This window comes from Hemitrygon akajei, chromosome 2, assembly GCF_048418815.1.
Source record: "Hemitrygon akajei chromosome 2, sHemAka1.3, whole genome shotgun sequence".
Taxonomy (NCBI): domain Eukaryota; kingdom Metazoa; phylum Chordata; class Chondrichthyes; order Myliobatiformes; family Dasyatidae; genus Hemitrygon; species Hemitrygon akajei.
Window position 1 is genome coordinate 210,129,429 of NC_133125.1, and position 21,151 is coordinate 210,150,579.

At 49.8% G+C, this 21,151-nt stretch overlaps 2 protein-coding genes across 5 annotated transcripts in view; both read left to right on the forward strand.

Annotated features, from left to right (window-relative positions):
• The window catches only part of LOC140720368 (butyrophilin subfamily 3 member A3-like), a 665,711-nt gene that overhangs the window by 369,085 nt on the left and 275,475 nt on the right, over positions 1-21,151 (forward strand). The gene's annotated exons all lie outside the window — the stretch shown is intronic.
• Positions 17,152-21,151, forward strand: part of LOC140720453 (butyrophilin subfamily 3 member A3-like) — a 28,786-nt gene continuing 24,786 nt past the window's right edge. The window contains exons 1-3 of the mRNA XM_073035308.1: positions 17,152-17,170; positions 17,463-17,810; positions 19,166-19,450. Coding sequence (XP_072891409.1) covers positions 17,525-17,810; positions 19,166-19,450 — 571 coding nt within the window. The 5' untranslated portion in view covers positions 17,152-17,170; positions 17,463-17,524. The remainder of the gene's footprint in view (positions 17,171-17,462; positions 17,811-19,165; positions 19,451-21,151) is intronic.

Sequence of the window (21,151 nt, forward strand, 5' to 3'; positions counted from 1 at the left end):
AAACTCGACCGGTTGCGCCAAGTCCACATGGGCCGGTTTGAGTCGGTCCACCGTGAAAACCTCCTCTCTCCCCCCAACGTCCAGCACGAACGTGGACCCATCGTTTCGGATCACCGTAAACGGCCCCTCGTAGGGCCGTTGCAGCGGTGGCCAATGCCCGCCCCGGCGTACAAACACAAACTTACAGTTCTGCAGATCTTTGGGTACGCAGGTCGGGTGCTGCCCATGCTGCGAAGTGGGTATGCGGGCCAGGGCACCGAGTCTCTCGCGTAGTCTGCCCAGGACCGCTGCGGGTTCTTTCTCTCGCCCCCTTGGGGCTGGTATGAACTCCCCGGGAACGACCAGGGGCGCGGCGTACACCAACTCGGCCGACGAAGCGTGCAGATCGTCTTTGGGCGCCGTGCGGACGCCGAGTAGGACCCAGGGAAGCTCGTCCGCCCAGTTAGCTCCTCGCAGGCGCGCCATGAGAGCCGACTTCAGGTGGCGGTGGAAACGCTCCACCCGTCTGTTCGACTGTGGGTGGTAGGCAGTGGTGTGGTGCAGCTGAGTCCCCAACAGGTTGGCCATCGCTGACCAGAGGCTGGAGGTGAACTGGGCGCCTCTGTCGGAGGTAATGTGGGCCGGGACACCAAAGCGGGACACCCAGGTGGCGATCAGCGCCCGGGCGCAAGATTCGGAGGTGGTGTCGGTGAGTGGGACCGCCTCTGGCCATCTTGTGAACCGGTTTACGATAGTGAGGAGGTGCCGCGCCCCGCGCGACACTGGCAGGGGGCCCACGATATCCACATGAATGTGGTCGAAACGCCGGTGGGTGGGGTGGAACTGCTGCGGCGGGGCCTTGGTGTGTCGCTGCACCTTGGCCGTCTGGCAGTGCAGGCACGTTCTGGCCCAATCACGGACCTGCTTGCGGAGTCCGTGCCAAACGAACCTGCTGGAGACCATCTGGACGGTAGTGCGGATGGAGGGGTGGGCCAAGTTATGAATGGAGTCGAACACACGTCGTCGCCAAGGTGCCGGGACGACGGGACGGGGCTGGCCAGTGGCGACATCACAGAGTAGGGTCCTCTCACCTGGGCCTACGGGGAGGTCCTGGAGCTGCAAACCAGAGACTGCGGTTCTGTAACACGGGATCTCCTCATCTGCCAGCTGTGCCTCAGCCAGTGCCTCAAAGTCTACCCCTTGGGAAAGGGCGTGAATGTTAGGGCGAGAGAGCGCATCCGCCACGACATTGTCCTTACCCGAGACGTGCCGGACGTCTGTCGTGTATTCAGAGATGTAGGACAGATGGCGATGCTGGCGGGACGACCAGGGATCGGACACCTTTGTGAATGTAAAGGTAAGCGGTTTTGTGGTCCGTGAACGCGGTGAAGGGCCTACCTTCTAAGAAGTACCTGAAATGCCGGATTGCCAGGTATAGCGCCAACAGGTCCCGGTCGAAAGCACTGTATTTGAGCTCGGGTGGCCGCAGGTGTTTGCTGAAAAACGCCAGAGTTTGCCAGCGGCCCGCGATGAACTGCTCCAGTACCCTACCGACTGCCGTGTTAGATGCGTCCACCGTGAGGGCGGTAGGGACGTCCATTCTGGGGTGCACTAGCATCGTGGCATTCGCCAAGGCATCCTTCGTTTGAATGAAAGCGGCGGCGGACAACTCGTCCCAGGTAATGTCCTTGCCCGGACCGGACAGCAAGGCGAACAGGGGGCGCATGATCCGGGCAGCTGAAGGGAGGAAGCGGTGGTAGAAATTGACCATACCTATGAATTCCTGGAGGCCTTTGATCGTGGTGGGTCGGGGGAAATGGCGGACCGCATCTACCTTAGCAAGCAGAGGGGTTGCCCCGTCTGTGGTAATCCTGTGGCCCAGGAAATCAATGGTGTCGAGCCCGAACTGGCATTTGGCCAGGTTGATCGTTAGACCGTAGTCACTCAGCCGTGCAAAGAGTTGTCGGAGGTGGGACAGATGCTCCTGACGACTGCTGCTGGCTATGAGAATGTCGTCCAAATAGATGAATGCGAAGTCCAGGTCGCGTCCCACCGCGTCCATCAACCGCTGGAACGTCTGTGCGGCATTCTTCAGGCCGAACGGCATGCGGAGGAACTCAAAAAGGCCGAACGGGGTGATGAGAGCCGTTTTGGGGACGTCGGCCGGATGCATCGGGATTTGATGGTATCCGCGGATGAGGTCTACCTTGGAGAAGATCCGTGCGCCGTGCAGGTTTGCTGCAAAGTCCTGAATGTGCGGCACAGGGTAGCGGTCCGGTGTTGTAGCCTCGTTCAGCCTGCTGTAGTCGCCGCACGGTCTCCAGCCCCCTGTCGCCTTGGGCACCATGAGCAGGGGAGAGGCCCATGGGCTGTCGGACCACCGAATGATCCCCAATTCCTCCATCCTCTTGAACTCCTCCTTCGCCAGTCGGAGCTTGTCCGGGGGAAGTCGCCGAGCGCGGGCATGGAGGGGTGGTCCCTGGGTCAGGATGTGGTGCTGTACGCCGTGTCGGGGCATGGCTGCCGTGAACTGTGGTGCCAGAACCGATGGGAAATCCGCCAGGACCCTGGTGAAATCATTGCCGGACAGCGTGATGGAGCCGAGGTGAGGGGCTGGCAACTGGGCTGCACCCAGGGAGAACGTCTGAAAGGTCTCGGCGTGAACCACTCTCTTCCTGGGCAGGTCGACCAGTAGGCTGTGAGCCCGCAAGAAATCCGCACCCAGAAGCGGTTGGGCTACGGCGGACTTGCCAGTGTGAAGTCCCACGTAAACTTGCTGGAGTCAACCGTAGCTGCACCGGACGGGTGCCATAAGTCGTTATAGTGCTGCCGTTCGCGGCCCGTAGGGGGAGACCCAGCGCCCTGCTGCGGGTGTCGTAACTCGTCGGAGGTAAGGCGCTGATCTCGGCACCGGTGTCGACCAAAAACCGGCGTCCCGACTGTTTGTCCCAGACATACAGGAGGCTATCCCGATGGCCAGCCGCCGTAGCCATCAGCGACGGATGGCCCTGGCGTTTCCCGGGAACTGGCAGGGCGGCCGGGAACCGGCAGGGCGTGCGACAACGGCGGACTTATGCGCCCCACCGCTGGTGGTAGAAACACCATTGCTCGTTGGGCTCCACACCCCGGCCTCTGGGTTTAGCGGGCTCTGCGGCCGGGCCTGGACTGGTTTGCTGCTGGGAGCGTGGCCGGGTGATCTGTGCGATGGACGCCCCACTCACCTTCTTGGCGTTCCACAGCACGTCCGCCCGGGCCGCCACCTTCCGGGGGTCGCCGAAATCCGCGTCGGACAGCAGCAGGCGTATGTCCTCGGGCAGCTGCTCCAGGAATGCCTGCTCAAACATGAGCCAGGGTGTGTGTCCGTCGGCCAGAGGCAACATCTCATTCACTAAAGCTGATGGAGGCCTGTCTCCCAAGCCATCCAGGTGCAGTAAACGGGCAGCTCGCTCGCGGCGGGAGAGCCCGAAAGTCGCTATGAGCAGGGCTTTGAATTCCGTGTACTTGCCGTCCGCCGGGGGAGACTGTACGAACTCCGCGACCTGGGCCGCTCTGTCCTGGTCGAGGGAGCTCACCACGTAGTAGTAACGGGTGTCCTCTGAGGTTATTTGCTGAACATGGAATTGGGCTTCTGCTTGCTGAAACCATAGGTGAGGTTGTAGCATCCAGAAGCTTGGCAGCATCAAGGAAACCGCGTTAACAAACGCAGCGTCTGCCATCTCCGGTCCAAAAAAACGTTTGGACCGTCGGAGTCACCAATATAGCGGGGTGCTACGCGCAGCGCTGAAATTACGACACGGAGTCGATAAACTGCAGCCACAGAATCAGTTTATTTCAAAAACACAGTCTTGCTTTAAAGCCTGTCTCCCCCACTCGATACTTCGAGAGGCACGTAACTGAAACCCCTTGAGGCTATCTCCCTTTGTCGCTGGCTCTGGCTAATTGTCAGCCGGTTCGAGTGAGCTAGTAATTGGGTCGCCACAACTGCTCACTTTCTGCAAACGCATGTGGCACCATCATATGTTTAATGAGGTTTCTAATAAGGACATTTGAGGTCGCTGCGTACTAATAAGGACACTGGTTCATAGCTAAAAGCCCTTAATGTTCACGGTCACTCGTCCTGCCGGGTGAAAATGCACACTCTTTGCTGACATCTACATCCAAACCTTAAGCCCTACCCATCAGTATAAAGGCGACCAAATATTTTACAGATCTATTTTCTACTTGTACACACGAATCGCCGGGAATACCGTTACCACAAATGCGTGAGCAGGTCAGAACAGACCGACAGAGCAGCAGATCACAGCACCCGAGCAGAGCAGAGCAAAGCAGAGGAGAGTACCCCAGCAGCGCGAACAAAGCACATTGCCCCTAGCACGCCAGCAAAGAGCCGTAACCCGAGAAGGGCAAGCATAGCAGTGCAGAACAACCGAGACCTACGACAGGAGCAGTGCAGAGCTACCGAGCAGCGCGAGCGGAGCACAACAGCGTCCCCGAGCAGCGCAGATATACATATCACTCATTGACTCTGAATCTTTAGTCAAGAATAAATTTACTATAAAACACCAGTTGACCAGCGTTGTCCTTTACCACCGTTTCCATTTCGGCTCACTTTCAGGAAACTCATGTGGCGCCTGGAGGCGTATGAATGAAGGTTCTAATAAGAACGCCAGGTCATAGCCAAAACCCCTTAATGTTCACGGTTTCTCCTGCCGGGTGAAAATGCTCTCTTTGCTGCCATCCACATTCAAACCTTAAGCCCTACCCCTCAGTATACAGGCGTCCAAGTATTTTACAGATCTATTTTCTACTTTTACACACGTTCCGCCCATAATACCGTTACCACAAAAGCGCGAGCAGGTCAGAACAGACCAACAGAGCAGAGCGACAGCAGATCATAGCGCCTGAGCAGAGCAGAGCGCCCCAGCAGCGCGAGCAAAGCACATTGCCCCTACCCTAACACGCAAGCAGAGCTGTGGCCCGAGCAGCGCAGATCAGATCAGGGTCCCAGGCAGGGCAAACATAGCAGACAAGGGCAAGCATAGCAGAGCAGAGCGACTGAGCAGACGGCCCTTATCACGGCGAGCAGAGCAGAGTCCCCGATCAGGGCCAGCACAGCAGAGCAGCGGTCCTGATCAGCGCAAGCGGGCAGATATACAAAATCACTCATTGACACGGAATCCTTAGTCAAGATTAAATTTACTATAAAACACCGATTGACCAGCGTTGTCCTTTGCCACTTTCCATTTCGACTCACTTTCAGCAAACTCATGTGGCACCATCGAAGCGTAGGAATGAAGACTCTAATAACATTTGTTGTCGCTGCGTTCTAATAAGAACGCTGGGTCATAGCCAAAAGCTCTTGATGTTCACGTTCTCCGTACCGGGTGAAAATACTCTTAGCTGCCATCCACATCCAAACTTCGGCCATCCCCCACAATATAAAGACGACCAAATTTTTTTACAGATCTATTTTCTATTTTTACACACGATCCATCTAGTTACTGTTACCACAAATGCGCGAGCAAAGCAGGGCGCCCCGAGCAGCGGGGCTTGAACTCGTCTCTAATATTTCTACTTTAGTGACTGCATATATCATTCGTGTTTGTACTTTTCACGTTAGTGTTATTTTAGATTTTGTGTTTGATGATTTTGAATGTCATTTTTTGGGGTTTGGGAACGCTCAAAAATTTCCCCTATAAATGGCAATTGCTTCTTCGCCTTACGCCGTTTCGACTGTCAAAAGTTTTTCTGCACGCCGTCTTCAGATGGCGCGGGGAAACCCACAAACATTGCAGCCCAGTATCCCGCATTTGTGAACATTTCAGGCGCTAGCACACGTGATGTGGAGAAACTTTTTCCAATAAAACACCCAATTCTTTCGTTGACTCTCAATCCCTCGGTAAAAATTTAGTATAAAGCACTAGCTTACTGATCGTTTACCAGCAAATCTATTATGGCTCACTTTCAGCAAACTATTGCAGTACCATGAGGCGCATTAATGAAGCTCTCCACTTCAGTGGTACTCCTCTCGTTATCGTCGGACTACCCTGACTATGTCCTTACTTACTGACCCACGAGTTTCCGCTGTTCTACCCAATCTTCTTCACCAATGTCTTCCCACAGCGCTTTTCCCTACACCGTTGTAAAGTGTGGAGAGACACTTCGAAGTGGACCCACGCCAGGCCGCATGAGAGGAAAACCTTCGCTGGTTGCCTCTTCTAACAAGATCACACGGCTCGAAACCGGACACTTCCACTCTTCGTCCTTTCCCGTAAATGTGAAAGCGCAGGATGTTCGCAGCCATCCATATCCAATCTACAGTCATACCCCTCAATATAAAGGCGACCAAATATTTTGAAGATCTTTTCCTACTTCTTCACACCAGCGTCCTAGAACACAGTTAATACAAATGCCGAAAATCTAGATTATTCGATTATCTGCCGTAGTTGAATGGTGACAATTTCCAAATCTTAATTTGCATATTGTCCAAAAAAGGAAATCTGCGCCACGATTGCTTTTGCATCGACTGCTCATTACCGGACCCGACCACACGGTGTCAGTGTTTTCATTGAGGAAATGCAGGGAGCTGCCTGAGACCCACAGGGTGAATGAACAGGCTTTTTAAAAATTAAATAAAATATACTTTATTCCAAAATAAAATTATATACAATAACCATTCAAAGACTTTCAATTCTTTACAGTTGGTACCATTACTGTCTTTACATTTTCAAAGTTCTAATGTTTTGCCACCCACGTGGCACTTTATTCTTTCATATTTACATTCAGGGGGTATACCCCCAACCCCTCACACCTCAACTCCCACGGGAGGACCCTAGACCGGGCCCTTGCGGTGGCTGCACCGAGTTTGAGTGCGTCCCTCAGCACGTATCCTGCAGCCGAGAATGTGCCAGTCGGCAGCATTCCCCCACGGACATCTCCGTGTGCTGGTAGACCATCAACTTTCCACATAGCCCCTTCCATCCTCCTCCACACCTTCTCCGCGAACCCACAGTGTGCAAAGAGTTGGTTCACCGACTCCGCCTCACTGCAGTCCTCCCGTGGGCAGAGGGGTGTGGAGACGACGTTCCGGGCGTACAGGAGGGATCGGACTGGGAGGACCCCTCTCACCGCCAGCCAGCGAGGTCTTGGTGCCTATTGGTGAGGTCTGGCGATGAGGCATTTTGCCAGATGAACTGGACAGTCTGCTCAGGGAACCACCCCACTGTGTCCATCACCTCCTTCTCCTGCAGTGCCTGCAGGACCTTACGTGCTGACCACTGCCTGATGGCCCTGTGGTCAAAGGTGTTGACCTGAAAGAACTTCTCTACGAAGGACAGGTATGGCGGCAACGACCAGCTGACAGGGGTGTTGTGCGGGAAAGGGGCCAGACCCATCCTTCGTAGCAAGGGCAACAGGTAGAACCTGGGCAGGTAGTGGTACTTGGTGCCCACGTACCTGGGATCCACACACAACCTGATGCAGCCACACACGAAGCTGGCCATCAGGATGAGGGCGACATTGGGGACGTTTTTGCCCCCGTTGTCCAGGGACTTGTGCATGGTGGTCCGTCTGAACCGCTCCATCTTGGATCTCCAGACGAATCTGAAGACGGCTCGGGTAATTTCCGAGCTGAAGGAGCGGGGGACTGGCCACACCTGCGCCAAGTACAGCAGCCCTGAGAGCACCTCACACCTGATGACCAGGTTCCTGCCCGCTATCGATAGGGAACATCCTCCCCACAGTCCCAGTTTCTGTTTGACCTTGGCAGCCCGCTCCAGCCAGTTCTTGTTGCACGCCTCGGCCCCTCCGAACCAGATCCCCAACACCTTCAGGTGATCAGCCCTGATGGTGAAGGGGACGCTGGATCGGTCGGGCCAGTTCCCGAAGAGCATGGCTTCGCTCTTCGTGCGGTTGACCCTGGCCCCCGACGCCTGCTCGAACTGTTCGCAGATGCTGATCCCCAGCGAACTGACCTCGGATCGGAGCAGAAGACGGTGACGTCGTCCATGTACAGGGAGGTTTTGACTTGTGTCCCTCCGCTGCCTGGCAGCGTCACCCCTCTTATGCCCCCATCCCTCCTGATGGCTTCGGCAAAGGGTTCTATGCAGCACACGAACAAGACAGGGGAGAGAGGGCAGCCCTGCCTGACTCCAGACCTGATGGGGAAGCTGTCTGTTTCCCACCCGTTGACCTGGACTGCACTACAGATGTCCGTGTAGAGCAGTTTGATCCAGTTCCGGATTCCCTCCCCAAATCCCATTTCTGAGAGTACATCCGCCATGTACGTGTGCGATATCCTGTCGAAGGCTTTCTCCTGGTCCAAGCTGACCAGGCAGGCGTCCACCCCCCTGTCCTGCACGTAGGCGACGGTGTCCCTCAGCAGCGCGAGGCTGTCTGAGATCTTCCTGCCCGGTACAGCACAGGTTTGGTCCCGGTGGATCACCTGCTCCAGTGCAGACTTGACCCTGTTGGCGATAGCCTTGGACAGGATCTTGTCGTCCACATTCAGGAGTGAGATGGGCCTCCAATTTCTAATGTCTTCCCTCTCCCCCTTCTGCTTGTAGATGAGGGTGATGATGCCCTTCCTCATGGATTCTGACATGCTGCCTGCCAGCAGCGTAGCGTTGTACACTTCCAGCAGGTCGGGGCCCATCCGGTTCCACAGAGCCGAATACAACTCGACCGGTAAGCCGTCACTTCCGGGGTCTTACCCGACTCAGAGGAACGGACGGAGCCAGTCAGCTCGTCCAGGGTCAGTGGCTGCTCCAGACTCTCCCACTTGCCGTCGTCTAAGACCTGCGTGACAGACGACAGGAAGTTGCGGGAGGCTGTGGAGTCTGTGGCCTTTTCTCCGTACAGACCGGCATAGAAGGACCTGCAGATCCTCAGTATGTCTGTCTGCGAGGATGCGACTGAGCCGTCCTCTTCCTTAAGGTTGTGGATCACCGAGCTCCCCCTGTGCACCTTTTGGAAGAAGAATCGTGAGCACGTCTCGTCCTGCTCCACGGTTTGGACCCTCGATCGGAAGATGACCTTGGAGGACTCGGCGGCAAAGTGCTGGGCCTGCCGGCCCTTCACCTCCCGCAGTTTCTCCCTGACATTCACCCCCATCGACTGCAGAAGGAGGAGTTACTGCAACTCTGTCTGGAGTTTACGCAGTTCCGTCTGCCCCTGCCTTGCTCTCTGGATACCCTTGCGGATGAAAAACCTCTTGATGTTCTCCTTGGGGGCTTCCCACCAGTGAACCGGGGAATCAAAGAAGGCTTTCAAGGTTCTCCAACCCGTGTACTCTTTCTCTAGTTCCCTGATGTTCTCTGGGGTCAGCAGCTTGATCTTCAGCTTCCATGTCCCCCTCCCTGCCTTCCGGTCCTCCCGCAGGTGGCAGGTGGCTCGCAGGAGGCAGTGGTCAGAGAAGAACACCGGCGTGATGTCGGTGATTCTGACCGTGAGGGGTTCTGACAGGAAGAGGAAGTCGATCCGGGAACGGGCTGAGCCGTCCGGTCGTGTCCAGGTGGCTTGCGGCTGAGCTGCCCCTGTGGGGGCGCCAAAGGCGTCGCGCAGCTTGGCTGTCTTTACCGTATCCATCAGGAGTCTGGAGGCACTGTCCGGCCTGCCGTCGGCGCTGCCGGATCGTCCAGCCGCATCAACGGTGGAGTTGAAGTCTCCGGGCAGAACGACCGGCCGGGCCGTCACCAGCAGCGGTGGGAGCCGCTCGCTCCGCACGGGGGAGGCGTACCCGGTGATCAGCCGGCGCGGAGTGCCCCGGTATTTGACGTCTGCTACCAGGAGGCGCCCAGCAACCACCTCTTTGACTTGGGTGATTGAGGAGTTGCCTCCCCGTAGCAGAATCCCCAGGCCGGAAGCGCGACAATCGTTACCCCCCGACCACACCGACAAACCCCGGGTCCACCAATGCGATCACCTCCGGTAGTTGTGGAGGTGTGGCAGTCCACACTCCTGGAGGAAGGTCACGTCGGCCTTTACCGAGTCCAAGTACTGGAGCGTGCTGACGCATCGCCCGGTACTCTTCAGACTGCGCACACTGACAGATGCCAGTGAAATGTCCGCCATTAAAGTTCTTTATTTTTAACAGCACACAGTCCTTACCTTCGCAGTCCTGAGCCTTCATGCCCACGGCCTCTGCGAAGTCCTTCACCTTCTGTTGGCTCAGGAACTGCGGGTTATTCTCCCCTGGGTGTGGCAGTTCTTGTTCTGTGCCTGGGGGTTTGGTGTCTCCCAGGCCTGCTGCCCCTTCAGGCTGCGAGACGTCATACGTGGCTCCGCTCCCGGGTTCCCGGAGCTGGGGGTCTCTGCCGGTCTCCGCCTCCTGTGCTTGTGCTTGGGGGTGGGGAGGGGTGGCCAGCAGACTTTCCCTACTCTTTCTCCTGGCTTTGCCCGCCGCTTTGTCTTCTGGCACTGCTGCTGGCCTCCCCCAACTCTTTCCTCGTCTGATGTGGGCAGGTTGCTGCAGGCTGCGTGGTCCCCTGCCCTTCTCTTCACAAGCTCCTTCGGTTCCGCCCTCTGTCGTTTGGCCGGAGCTTTTTGGGCCTTCTTTCGTTTGCCGCAACGTTCCAGCCTAAATCCCCCTTGGCGCTCCCCTTCTCCATGGATTCCTCCTCCTTTTCCTGTGGAGGGTCCTGGAGGGTCTGCGAGGGGGTGGGGTCCCTCGGGGTGGCTGCGCCTTCTCCTCGGCATCTTCCGTTGCTTCGGGTGCCGCATCTGCAGGGTTGGCGGGTACCTCCGATCCTGCCGGGGCCCTTCCAGTGCCAGCACCTCCCCTGGTCCCCTGTGCATAGGTGCCGGCACGTTTCGGACACCTCTCAAGTCAAAGCCTCAAAGCTCCAGTCCTTCACTGACCCACTCACTCACTGGCTGCTTTCCACTGAGAAGCAGGACCTCAAAGGTAGTAATCTCGTGATTTCTGACTGTGCCATGAGACAGTGAGGATAGGAGTAGAATGAGGTGGCAGATAAATGCCTGGGACTTGTGCAAGAGGGACGGGTTGCACTTGAATCCGAGGGGAACCAATATACTTGCAAGCTGACTTATTACAGCTGTTGGGAGTGATTTAATCTAATATGGCAGGGGAATGGGAACTAGTCTGTTAGAGCCCAGGATGAGCCGGAAGATTTACTAGTAGATGATGGATATAAGAAAGGACAAGCCAATGAGAGGGTACAAATGCAGAGCAAAGAGGTAAGTTGTACCACAGAGGCAAAATTCAAAAGGGCGAAGAATAGAGGACATTAAACTGCTGTATTTAAATGCACATAGCTTTTGGAATAAGGTGGACGAATACATGGCACAATGGTCGATATGATGTTGTGGGCATCACTGAGTCGTGGCTGGAAGAGGACCATAGTTGGGAGCTTAACATCAAAGCATATACTTTGTATGGAAGCAGCAGGCAGGAAGGCAAAGGCAGTGGTGTAGCACTGTTGGTACATCATTAGAAAGGGGTGATATCGGGCCAGAGAATGTTGAATATTAGTGGGCGGGGTTAAGGAGCTGCAAGGGTAAAAAAACTTTATGGAAATCATATATAGGTCTCCAAATAGTAGCCAAGATGTGGAGTTGACATTGCAAAGGGAGCTGGAAAGGGTGTGTAATAAGAGTAATGTCACAATTGTAATGGGGGACTTCAAAATGCAAGGGGATTGGGAAAATGAGGTTGGTGTTGGATCACAAGAAAGGGAATTTGTTGAATGCCAATGAGACGGCTTTTTGGAGCAGTTTATGCTCGAGCCTACTGGGGAAAGGCTATCTTCGACTGGGTGCAGTGTAATAACCCAGATGTTATTAGTCAGCTGCATGTAAAGGAAACTCAGGAGGCAGTGATCATAATATAATTGAATTCGTACCGCAATTTGACAGGGAGAAGCACATCTCACATGTATTAGTATCACAATAAAATACAGAGAATTACTGAGGCATGAGAGAGGAGATGGCCCAGGTGGATTGGCCGAGGATACTGATGGGGATGACAGCAGAGCAGAGGTGCCTGAAGTTTCTGGGAATGGTTGACAAGGCATGGGATAGATATGTCCCACAGAGGAAGAAATTCTCAAATGGCAGGGATAGGCAGCCGTGGCTGACAGGGGAAGTTAAGGACTGCATAAATGCCAAGGAAAGGTTGTACAAGGTAGCAAAAGTTGGATGATTGGGAAGCTTTTAAAATCCAACAAAAGGCAATTTAAAAAGTGGTAAGAAGGGGAAAAGATGAAATATGAGGGCAGACTAACTAGTAATATAAAGCAGGGTACTAAAAGTTGATTTTTTTCAGTTATATAAAGAGTAAAAGGGAGGTGAGAGTTGATATTGAACCACTGGAAAATGATGCTGGTGAGGTAGTAAAGGAGGACAAAGAAATGACAGATGAACTTAATGGGTACTTTGCATCTGTCTTCGCTGTGGAAGACACTAGGAGTGTGCCAGTGGTCCATGAGTGTCAGGGAGCAAGAGTGAGTGCCATTGCTATTATAAAGGTAAAAGTGCTGGGCAAACTCAATGGTCCTAAGGTTGATGAGACACCTGGACCAGATGGACTACATCCCAGAGTCCAGAGGGAGGCTTGGAAGAGATAACAGATGCATTGGTCATGATCTTTCAAGAATCACTTGATTCTGGCATGGTCCCAGATGACTGGAAGATTGCAAATGTCACTTCACTCTTTCAGAAGGGAGGAAGGCAAAAGAAAGGAAATTACAGGCCAGTTAGCCTAAACTCAGTGGTTGGAAAAGTGTTGAAGGCCATTTTTAAAGATGAGGCTTTGGGGTATTTAAAGATTAATGATAATTATGTCGAAGGCTTCTGTGAAGGAAAGTCTTGCCTAACAAATCTATTTGAGTTCTTTGAGGAAGTAACAAGCAGGTGGACAAAGGAGAGGCAGTGGATGTCACTTACTTGGACTTTCACAAAGCTTTTGATAAGCTGCCACACATGAGGCTGCTTAAGATAAAATCCTGTGGCGTTACAGGAAAGATTCTGGCATAGACAGAGGAATGGCTGACAGGCAGGAGGCAGCGAGTGGAGTAAAAGGGGACTTTTCTTGTTGGCTGCCAGTGACTAGTGGTGTTAAAACATAGAAACATATATGCAGTGCCGAACATATACTTACTCTAGAAATTACCTAGGAATACCAATCTCCCTCTGTTTTTCTAAGCTCCATGTACCTATCCAGGAGCCTCTAAAAAGACCCTATTGTGTCCGCCAATAGGGTCTTTTAAGACCTATAGTGTTTCTCGGGTCAGAATTGGGAACCGCCGCTTTTCACATTGTTTGTCAATGGTTTGCATAATGCAGTTGATGGATTTGTGGCAAAGTTTGCAGACGATGATATGAAGATAGGTGCAGGGGTAGGTAGTGCTGAGGAAACAATGCGATTGCAGCAAGACTTCAACAAATTGGAAGAATGGGCAAAAAATGTGGCAGATGTTGGGAACTGTATGGTGATGCATTTTATTAAAAGGAGCAATAGTTTCTGAATGGGAGAAGGTTCAAACATCAGAGGTGCAGAGGGACTGAGGAGTCCTCATGCACATAAATAAATAAATAAACAAACAAATAAGTAAACATAGAAAACCTACAGCACAACACAGGCCCTTCGGCCCTTAATGCTGTGCCGAACATGTAATTGCTTTAGAAATTACCGAGGGTTACATATAACCCTCTATTTTTCTAAGCTCCATGTATCTATTCAGGAGCCTCTTAAAAGATGCTATCGTATCCACCCCCACCACTGTTGAAGGCAGCCTATTCCACTCACCACCCTCTATGTAAAAAAAACTTACCCCTGACATCTCCTCTGCATCTACTTCCAAGCACCTCAAAACTGTGCCCTCTCATGTTAACCATCTCAGCCTTGGGAAGAAGCCTCCGACTATCCACGTGATCAATGCCTCTCATAAATTTATACACCTCCATAAGGTCACCACTCATCCTCAGTCGCCCCAAGGAGAAAGACTGAGTTCACTCAACCTGTTTTCATAAGGCATGCTCCCCAATCCAGGCAACATCCTTGTAAATCCACTGTGCACCCTTTCTATATTTTCCACATCCTTCCTGTAGTGAGGTGACCAAAACTAAGCACAGTACTCCAAGTGGGGTCTGACCAGGGTCCTATACAGCTGCAACATTACCTTTCAGCTCTTAAACTCAATCCTATGATAGATAAAGGCCAATGCACCGTATGCCTTCTTAACCACAAAGTCAACCTGTGCAGCAGCTTTGAGTGTCCTTTGGACTCGGACCCCAAGATCCCTCTGATTCTCCACACTGCCAAGAGTCTTACAATTAATACTATATTCTGCCTTCATATTTGACCTACCAAAATGAACCACCTCACACTTATCTGAGTTGAACTCCATCTGCCACTTCTCAGCCCCATTTTGTATCCTATCGATGTCCTGCCGCAATCTCTGACAGCCCTCCACACTATCCACAACACCCCCAACCATTGTGTCATCAGCAAATTTACTAACCCATCCTTCCACTTACTCATCCAGGTCATTTATAAAAATCATGAAGAGTAAGGGTCCTAGAACAGATCCCTGAGGCACACCACTGGCGACCGAACTCCATGCAGAATATGACGCATCTACAACCACTTTTTGCCTTCTGTGGGCAAGCCAGTTCTGGATCCACAAAACAATGTCCCCTTGGATCCCATGCCTCATTACTTTCTCAATAAGCCTTGCATGGGGTATCTTATCAAATGCCTTGCTGAAATCCATATACACTACATCTACTGCCCTACCTTCATCAATGTGTTTCGTCACATCCTCAAAAAATTCAGTCATGCTCGTAAGGCACGACCTGCTTTTGACAAAGCCATGCTGAATATTTCTCATCATATTGTGCCCCACCAAATGTTCATAAATCCTGCCTTTCAGGATCTTCTCCTTCAACTTACCAACCACTGATGTAAGACTCACTGGTCTATAATTTCCTGGGCTATCCCTCCTCCCTTTCTTGAATAAGGGAACACCATCCGTAACCCTCTAATCCTCCGGAACCCCTCCCATCCTCATTGATGATGCAAAGACCATTGCCAGAGTCTCAGCAATCTCCTCCCTCGCCTCCCAGAGCTGCCTGGGGTATATCTCATCCGGTCCCGGAGACTTATCCAACCTGATGCTTTCCAAAAGTTCCAGCACATCCTCTTCCTTAATATCTACATGTTCAAGCATTTCAGTCTGCTGTAAGTCATTTCCCTACGATTGCAAAGATCCTTTTCCATAGTGAATACTGAATCAAAGTATTCATTAAGTACCTCTGTTATCTCTTCCGGTTCCTTACACACTTTTCTACTGTCACACTTTATTGGTCCTATTCTCTCATGTCTTATCCTCTTGCTCTTCACATACTTGTAGAATGTCTTGGGGTTTTCCATAGTCCTGTCCACCGAGGCCTTACCATGGCCCCTTCTGGCTCTCCTAATTTAATTCTTAAGTTCCTTCCTGCTAGCCTTATAATCTTCTAGATCTCTATCATTACCTAGTTTTTTGAACCTTTCGTAAGCTCTTCTTTTCTTCTTGACTAGATTTACAACAGCCTTTGTACACCATGGTTACCATCCTTTCCCTGTCTCATTGGAACGTTCCTATGCAGAACTCCTCGCAAATATCCCCTGAACATTTGCCACATTTCTTCCATACATTTCCCCGAGAACATCTGTTTCCAATTTATGCTTCCAAATCCCTGCCTGATAGCCTCATATTACCCCTTACTCCAATAAACGCTTTATTTCCCCTCACTCCAATTAAACATTTGGTTCTTGCAAGATTATTACTAATCTCTTCAGCCACCACTTTCAGAACCATCTGACCAGATGACTTGTCTACCTCCAGACCTTAAAGTTTCCTGAGAATCTTCTCTAGTTCTGGTAACTTCATACACTTCATCATCCCACCACCTGGAACTTCCACCAAACTGCTAGCGTCTTCCACAGTGAAGACTGACTCAAATTATTTATTCAGTTTGTCCACCATTTTATTGTACCCAATTACTCCCTCCCCAGCATTGTTTTCCTGTATTCCAGTATCTGCTGTCCCCTCTCTTTTACACTTTATGTATCTAAAGAAACTCATAGTATTATAGGACTCACATGATAAACAGAGGGCTGTGGGTAACCCTAGGTAATTTCTAAGGTAAGGACATGTTCGGCACAGCTTTGTGGGCTGAAGGGCCTGTACTGTGCCGCAGTTTTTCTGTGTTTCTATAAATGCTGAATTTTTTTTTGTCTGGGGTGTCCAAAACCACGGGTCACAATAAAGGAAAGTTCATTCTTGGCAAAGGCAAAAAGAATTATTTTCCTCTCACAGGCAGGGTGTTGATAGTTTTGAAATATGCACCCAAGAGGGTTCTGGTAGAATATTTAAGCCATAGGTTCAGCCATGACCTTATAGAATGATAGAGCAGATATGAGGGGCCAAATGGCCTACTACAACCACTTCTTACATTGTTATGTGTGTAACACACACAAAATGCTGGAGGAACTCAGTAGGCCAGGGTCTCGGTCCAAAACGGCAACTGTACACTTGTCAATCGATGGTATCTGGCCTGCTGAGTTCCTCCAGCATTTTGTATGTGTTGCTTGGATTTCCAGCATCTGCAGATTTTATCTTGTTTGTTTTTACATGGGTACTGCAATTTGTCTCACTGTTCCCATTCCAACGTGCCTGTCCGTGGCTTCCTCTACTGTCACAGTGAGGCCACTCGCAGGTTGGATTAGCAACACCTCATATTCCATCTGGGTAGCCTCCAGCCCGATGGTATGAACATTGATTTCTCCAGTGACGGGTAAGTTCTCCCCACTCCACTTTCTCCCTTTCCCATTCCCCATTCTGACTCCCTTCATTCCCCTTCTTCTTACATGCTCATAACCCTCTATCCGTTGCTCTTTCTCCTGTCCTTTCTCCCATGGTCCACTATCCTCTCCTCCAAGATTCATCCTTCTTCAGCCTTTATCTCTTACATGAATCTTCTCCCAGTATCTTGCTTCATCCCCTCTCACCCGGCCACCTAATCTCACCCATCATCTGCTCGCCAGTGCCCTTTCCCCTCACCCCACCTTCTCATTCTGGCTTTTTCACCCTTCCTTTCCATTCCTGATGAAATGTCTCAGCATAAGATGTTAACTGCTTATTCCCCTGCATAGATGCTGCCTGACCTGCTGAGTTCCTCCAAAATGGTATGCATGCTGCTGATGATTTCGAATATCTGCAGAACCTCATGTTTATGGTTGCTTTCCTCTTTTGTCTCTCAGATAGGTAGAGAAATATTTACCAGACAAACTTGTAGAATCTTTCAGGTTAATTTTGATGCATTTAAAGTAGAAATATTTACCAGCTTGAGCCCATAATCATTTTGAGCAAAGGTATATTTTAGTTTTCCCCCAAATTAAAGATAATTATAATTAATTAATAATATATTATTGAGTGTAAGATATTTGCTGAAATTGGTCTTTCTTTTATATGTAACAGGTAAATTCCAAGTTATTGGCCCAGAGCGTCCTGTCATAGCCATCGTGGGTGAAGATGTGAGGATGGACTGTAAAGTTGTGCCAACGGAATCGAGTCACAGCATGGCACTCCAGTGGCTTAAAACAGACCTCCACTCGGCAGTTCACGAGTTCCGAGACGGAAGAGATGCAACTGCTAATCAAGATCCTGCTTACAGAGGAAGGACTGAGCTGTTCAAAGACCAAATAGATAAAGGAAACGTGTCCCTTCGAATAAAGAACATCCGAGTAGCCGATGAAGGGACATACATCTGCTCAGTTGATAATGGAATTGATTTTGAAGAAACATCTATTGTCTTGCAAGTTGCAGGTTAGTGGGCATGTCTAAAAAGTGAAATCTCATCCGTACAGATGCAATGAAAAACTTACTTGCATCACAACATCACAGAGACACAGCATCACGTAAGCAGCATTTGTCAGTAACACACCAGTTGGACAAAAATTATCCAAAACTTTTACAAGAAGAATACAGTTAGATCAAAATAAATCTCCATTTTACTGTATGGTGATCAATGTGTTCACAGTATTGCAAAACTGTGGGATTTGGGTTGTACCTGTAGGTTGGTGAGAGCAGCGTGGTAGCATAGTGGTTAGTGTAACGCTATGATCAGATCCTGGTTCAAAGGTTCAATTTCCGTTGCTGTCTGAAATGAGTTTATACGTTCTCTCTGTGACCATGTGGGATTGCACCCACATTCCAAAGGAGTGCAGATTAGTGTTAGTGAATTGTGGGCATACTATGTGCCACAACAGTACACTCACTCTGTGAGTCATAGTAGTAGCTACATGCCTGTCTGATAGTCCCTTAAGTGACCCAAACATATCTGTCTCAACCCCCATCCTGGCAGAGCATTCTACACATCCACTACTCTCTTAAAAAAAACAACTACCCCTGAGGACATCTCCCCTATACTTTTCTGTTACTTAAAGTTAGGCCCTCTTATATCAGCCAACTTAATATTCATTCAGAAACATTTAAGAGGCTTGAAAGTTGGCAAAGCTGGGAGATTTTATTGGTAGTTCTGCATCAGGTTCACCCTAATACGTTGTTGAAGGTACATGTACAACACAGAAAATCACTACTGAGCTCCACAGACCGTTTCAAAGTTCAAAGTAAATTTATTACCTAACTACATATATGCTATCCTGAGATTCACCTTCTTGCGGAGATTCACAATAAGTAGAAAGAGACCTGCACACAACCGAGACAGACAATCAATGTGCAAAAGACAACACAATACACAAATAATAAAATAAGTAAAAACAAACAAAATAATAATAAATAAATATGTAAGCAATAAATGAGATGAAGAGTCCTTGAAAGTGAATTCATCGGTTGTGGGAGCAGTTCAGTATTGGGGTGAGTGAAGTTATCCCTTCTGTTTCAAGAGCCTACTGTTTGAGGGGTAATTAATGTTCCTGAACTTGGTGGTGTAGATCCTGAGGCTCCTGGCCTCCTTCCTGATGGCAGCAATGAGAAGAGACAGACAGAAAGAACAATTGTTTTGGGTTCAAACTTGGCAAACTGGGGCAGTGAGAAAGCACAGCAGAGAGTGCAAAGAGTGGATCTGAACTGACAACCTTGTGCTGAACGTTACTCATGTTTTACACAAAGAGCAGTTCATCACAAATATTATTTCTAAATTTGTTTGTTGATTCATGCAGCTTTGGGATACGAGCACTGGATCAACATTGGAGGATACAGAAAAAATGAAATTCAACTTGTCTGTGAATCTAATGGATGGTATCCTAAACCACTGATACAATGGATTAGTGGTGATAAAAAGAATTTGACTTCAAAGTCTGAAATAAATTACAACCAGGATTCCAAAGGCCTGATAAATGCCAAGAGCAAGATTTTTGTATCAAAAGATGCAACCAACAGGTCCAGGTGTATCTTAGAGAATCAAGTACTGAAGAAAGGACAAGAAGCAACTATCGAGATAGCAGGTTTGTAAACTACCTAATGTAGTTAATCACAATTGATTTGCATAGTTAATAAATTGAACGACGAGAGACAACAAAGTAACTACACTGCCAAGATAATCTCACTCTACAAACAATCCTGTCTGCTCTTGATGGTTTTGTCTCATGCCTAATGAGGTTAGGTTGAGTGAAATAGGGCTTTCCTGTTTGGAGTGAAGGAGGATAAGAGGTGACTTGATAGAGGGCCAAAGGGCCTGTACCGTGATGTAATGTTCCATGTTCTGTTTTCCACAGGAAAGCTCTATAAGTAGGTTGGTCCTGGATATCAGCTCAGAGCTGAAATGTGGTGTGGTGGGATTTCTTGATTTGGATCCCCCCAGATTATTGAAGAGGGATTGTTCACACATGGACAGTGGCCAGTTGTGTCATTTATAATGTTTCCTCTGCCCATTCCAGACTGACCAGGAATAATCCTGGGGTGATGAGTCCTTGAAGCAATTGTATGAATATTTTTAACGAGCTGTTCCCCATTTGGAGCAATGAACACGGAACATGCAACGTAGAGCAGTACAGCACAGTACAGGCCCTTCAGCCCACATTGCTGTGCTGACCATTTCACTCCGTGACTAATCTAACTCTTCCCTCCCATATATCCCTCGATTGTCATATTTCCCAGGAGAATCTAGGACACTGATCATCCCTTCTGTAAAGGAACTCTTTGTGATGTACTGAACTGATTATTTTGTGACTTCCAACACCATCATTTTATGTTTCTTTACAAACTACTCCTTTGTGTGATTGTCATAAACACTTACTCCTTGGTCTAACTACACCACTGTGCAGCTGGGCATTGGTCTTCCAAACCAACAGACCTTGGATAGTCAGGATGCATAACAGCAACTCCCTCCCCATCATCCTCAAGAGGGGTAGCCCCCAGCACTGTGCACTGAGCCCATCACTGTACACTCTGCTCACACACAACTGCCCGAACAATCACATTGAGCACCCACGAACCCACCCCTCCATGCCCCACTGCTTTATTATTTCCTGTCAGTCACCGTCTGTATGACACTCCTATGGCTGGCATCACTTTATGGACATACAATCTGTCTTTGCAAATAAGCTATATTATAACCATATAACCATTGTTACGTATTCAGGCAACAATAAATATATGTGAGTTAGGCAAGGGTTCTTACAACAAATAACACGTTTATTAAACACTGAAAACAAACCCCCCAAAAGTAAACAAACACTAACGTAACCGGAAAACACCTGCTGTGCGGCAGCTCAAACAGTTCTTAAAGCGATGTTGCAAAGACAGTTGTTTAAAGCGATATTGCAAAAACAGTTGTTTAAAGCGATATTGCCAAAAGTTCAAAATGCTCAGTCCATTTAAAAGGAGAGACTTTTTAAGGCGACTTAAATTCTCTTCCACGTCATTTTCCTTCGATCCCCGGCGTCGAACTCTTCCCACGTAGAATTTTTATGAAACGTAACGGCTTAAAGGCTCTGACCTTTCCTTCCACACTGTCCTCAATCTCCTGCTATCCTGCAGAGATTAACACGAGAACAGTCAACGAAATCCTTCCGAATGAGGATCACACAAGGTCGAATCCAATCCACCGTCGAAATTCGATCCTCCTCAATCTTTAACTCCCGAACTTTTATCTTCACTTTCCACAGTAAAGAAACTGCTGGCAATGACCTTTTAAACTTTAGGCA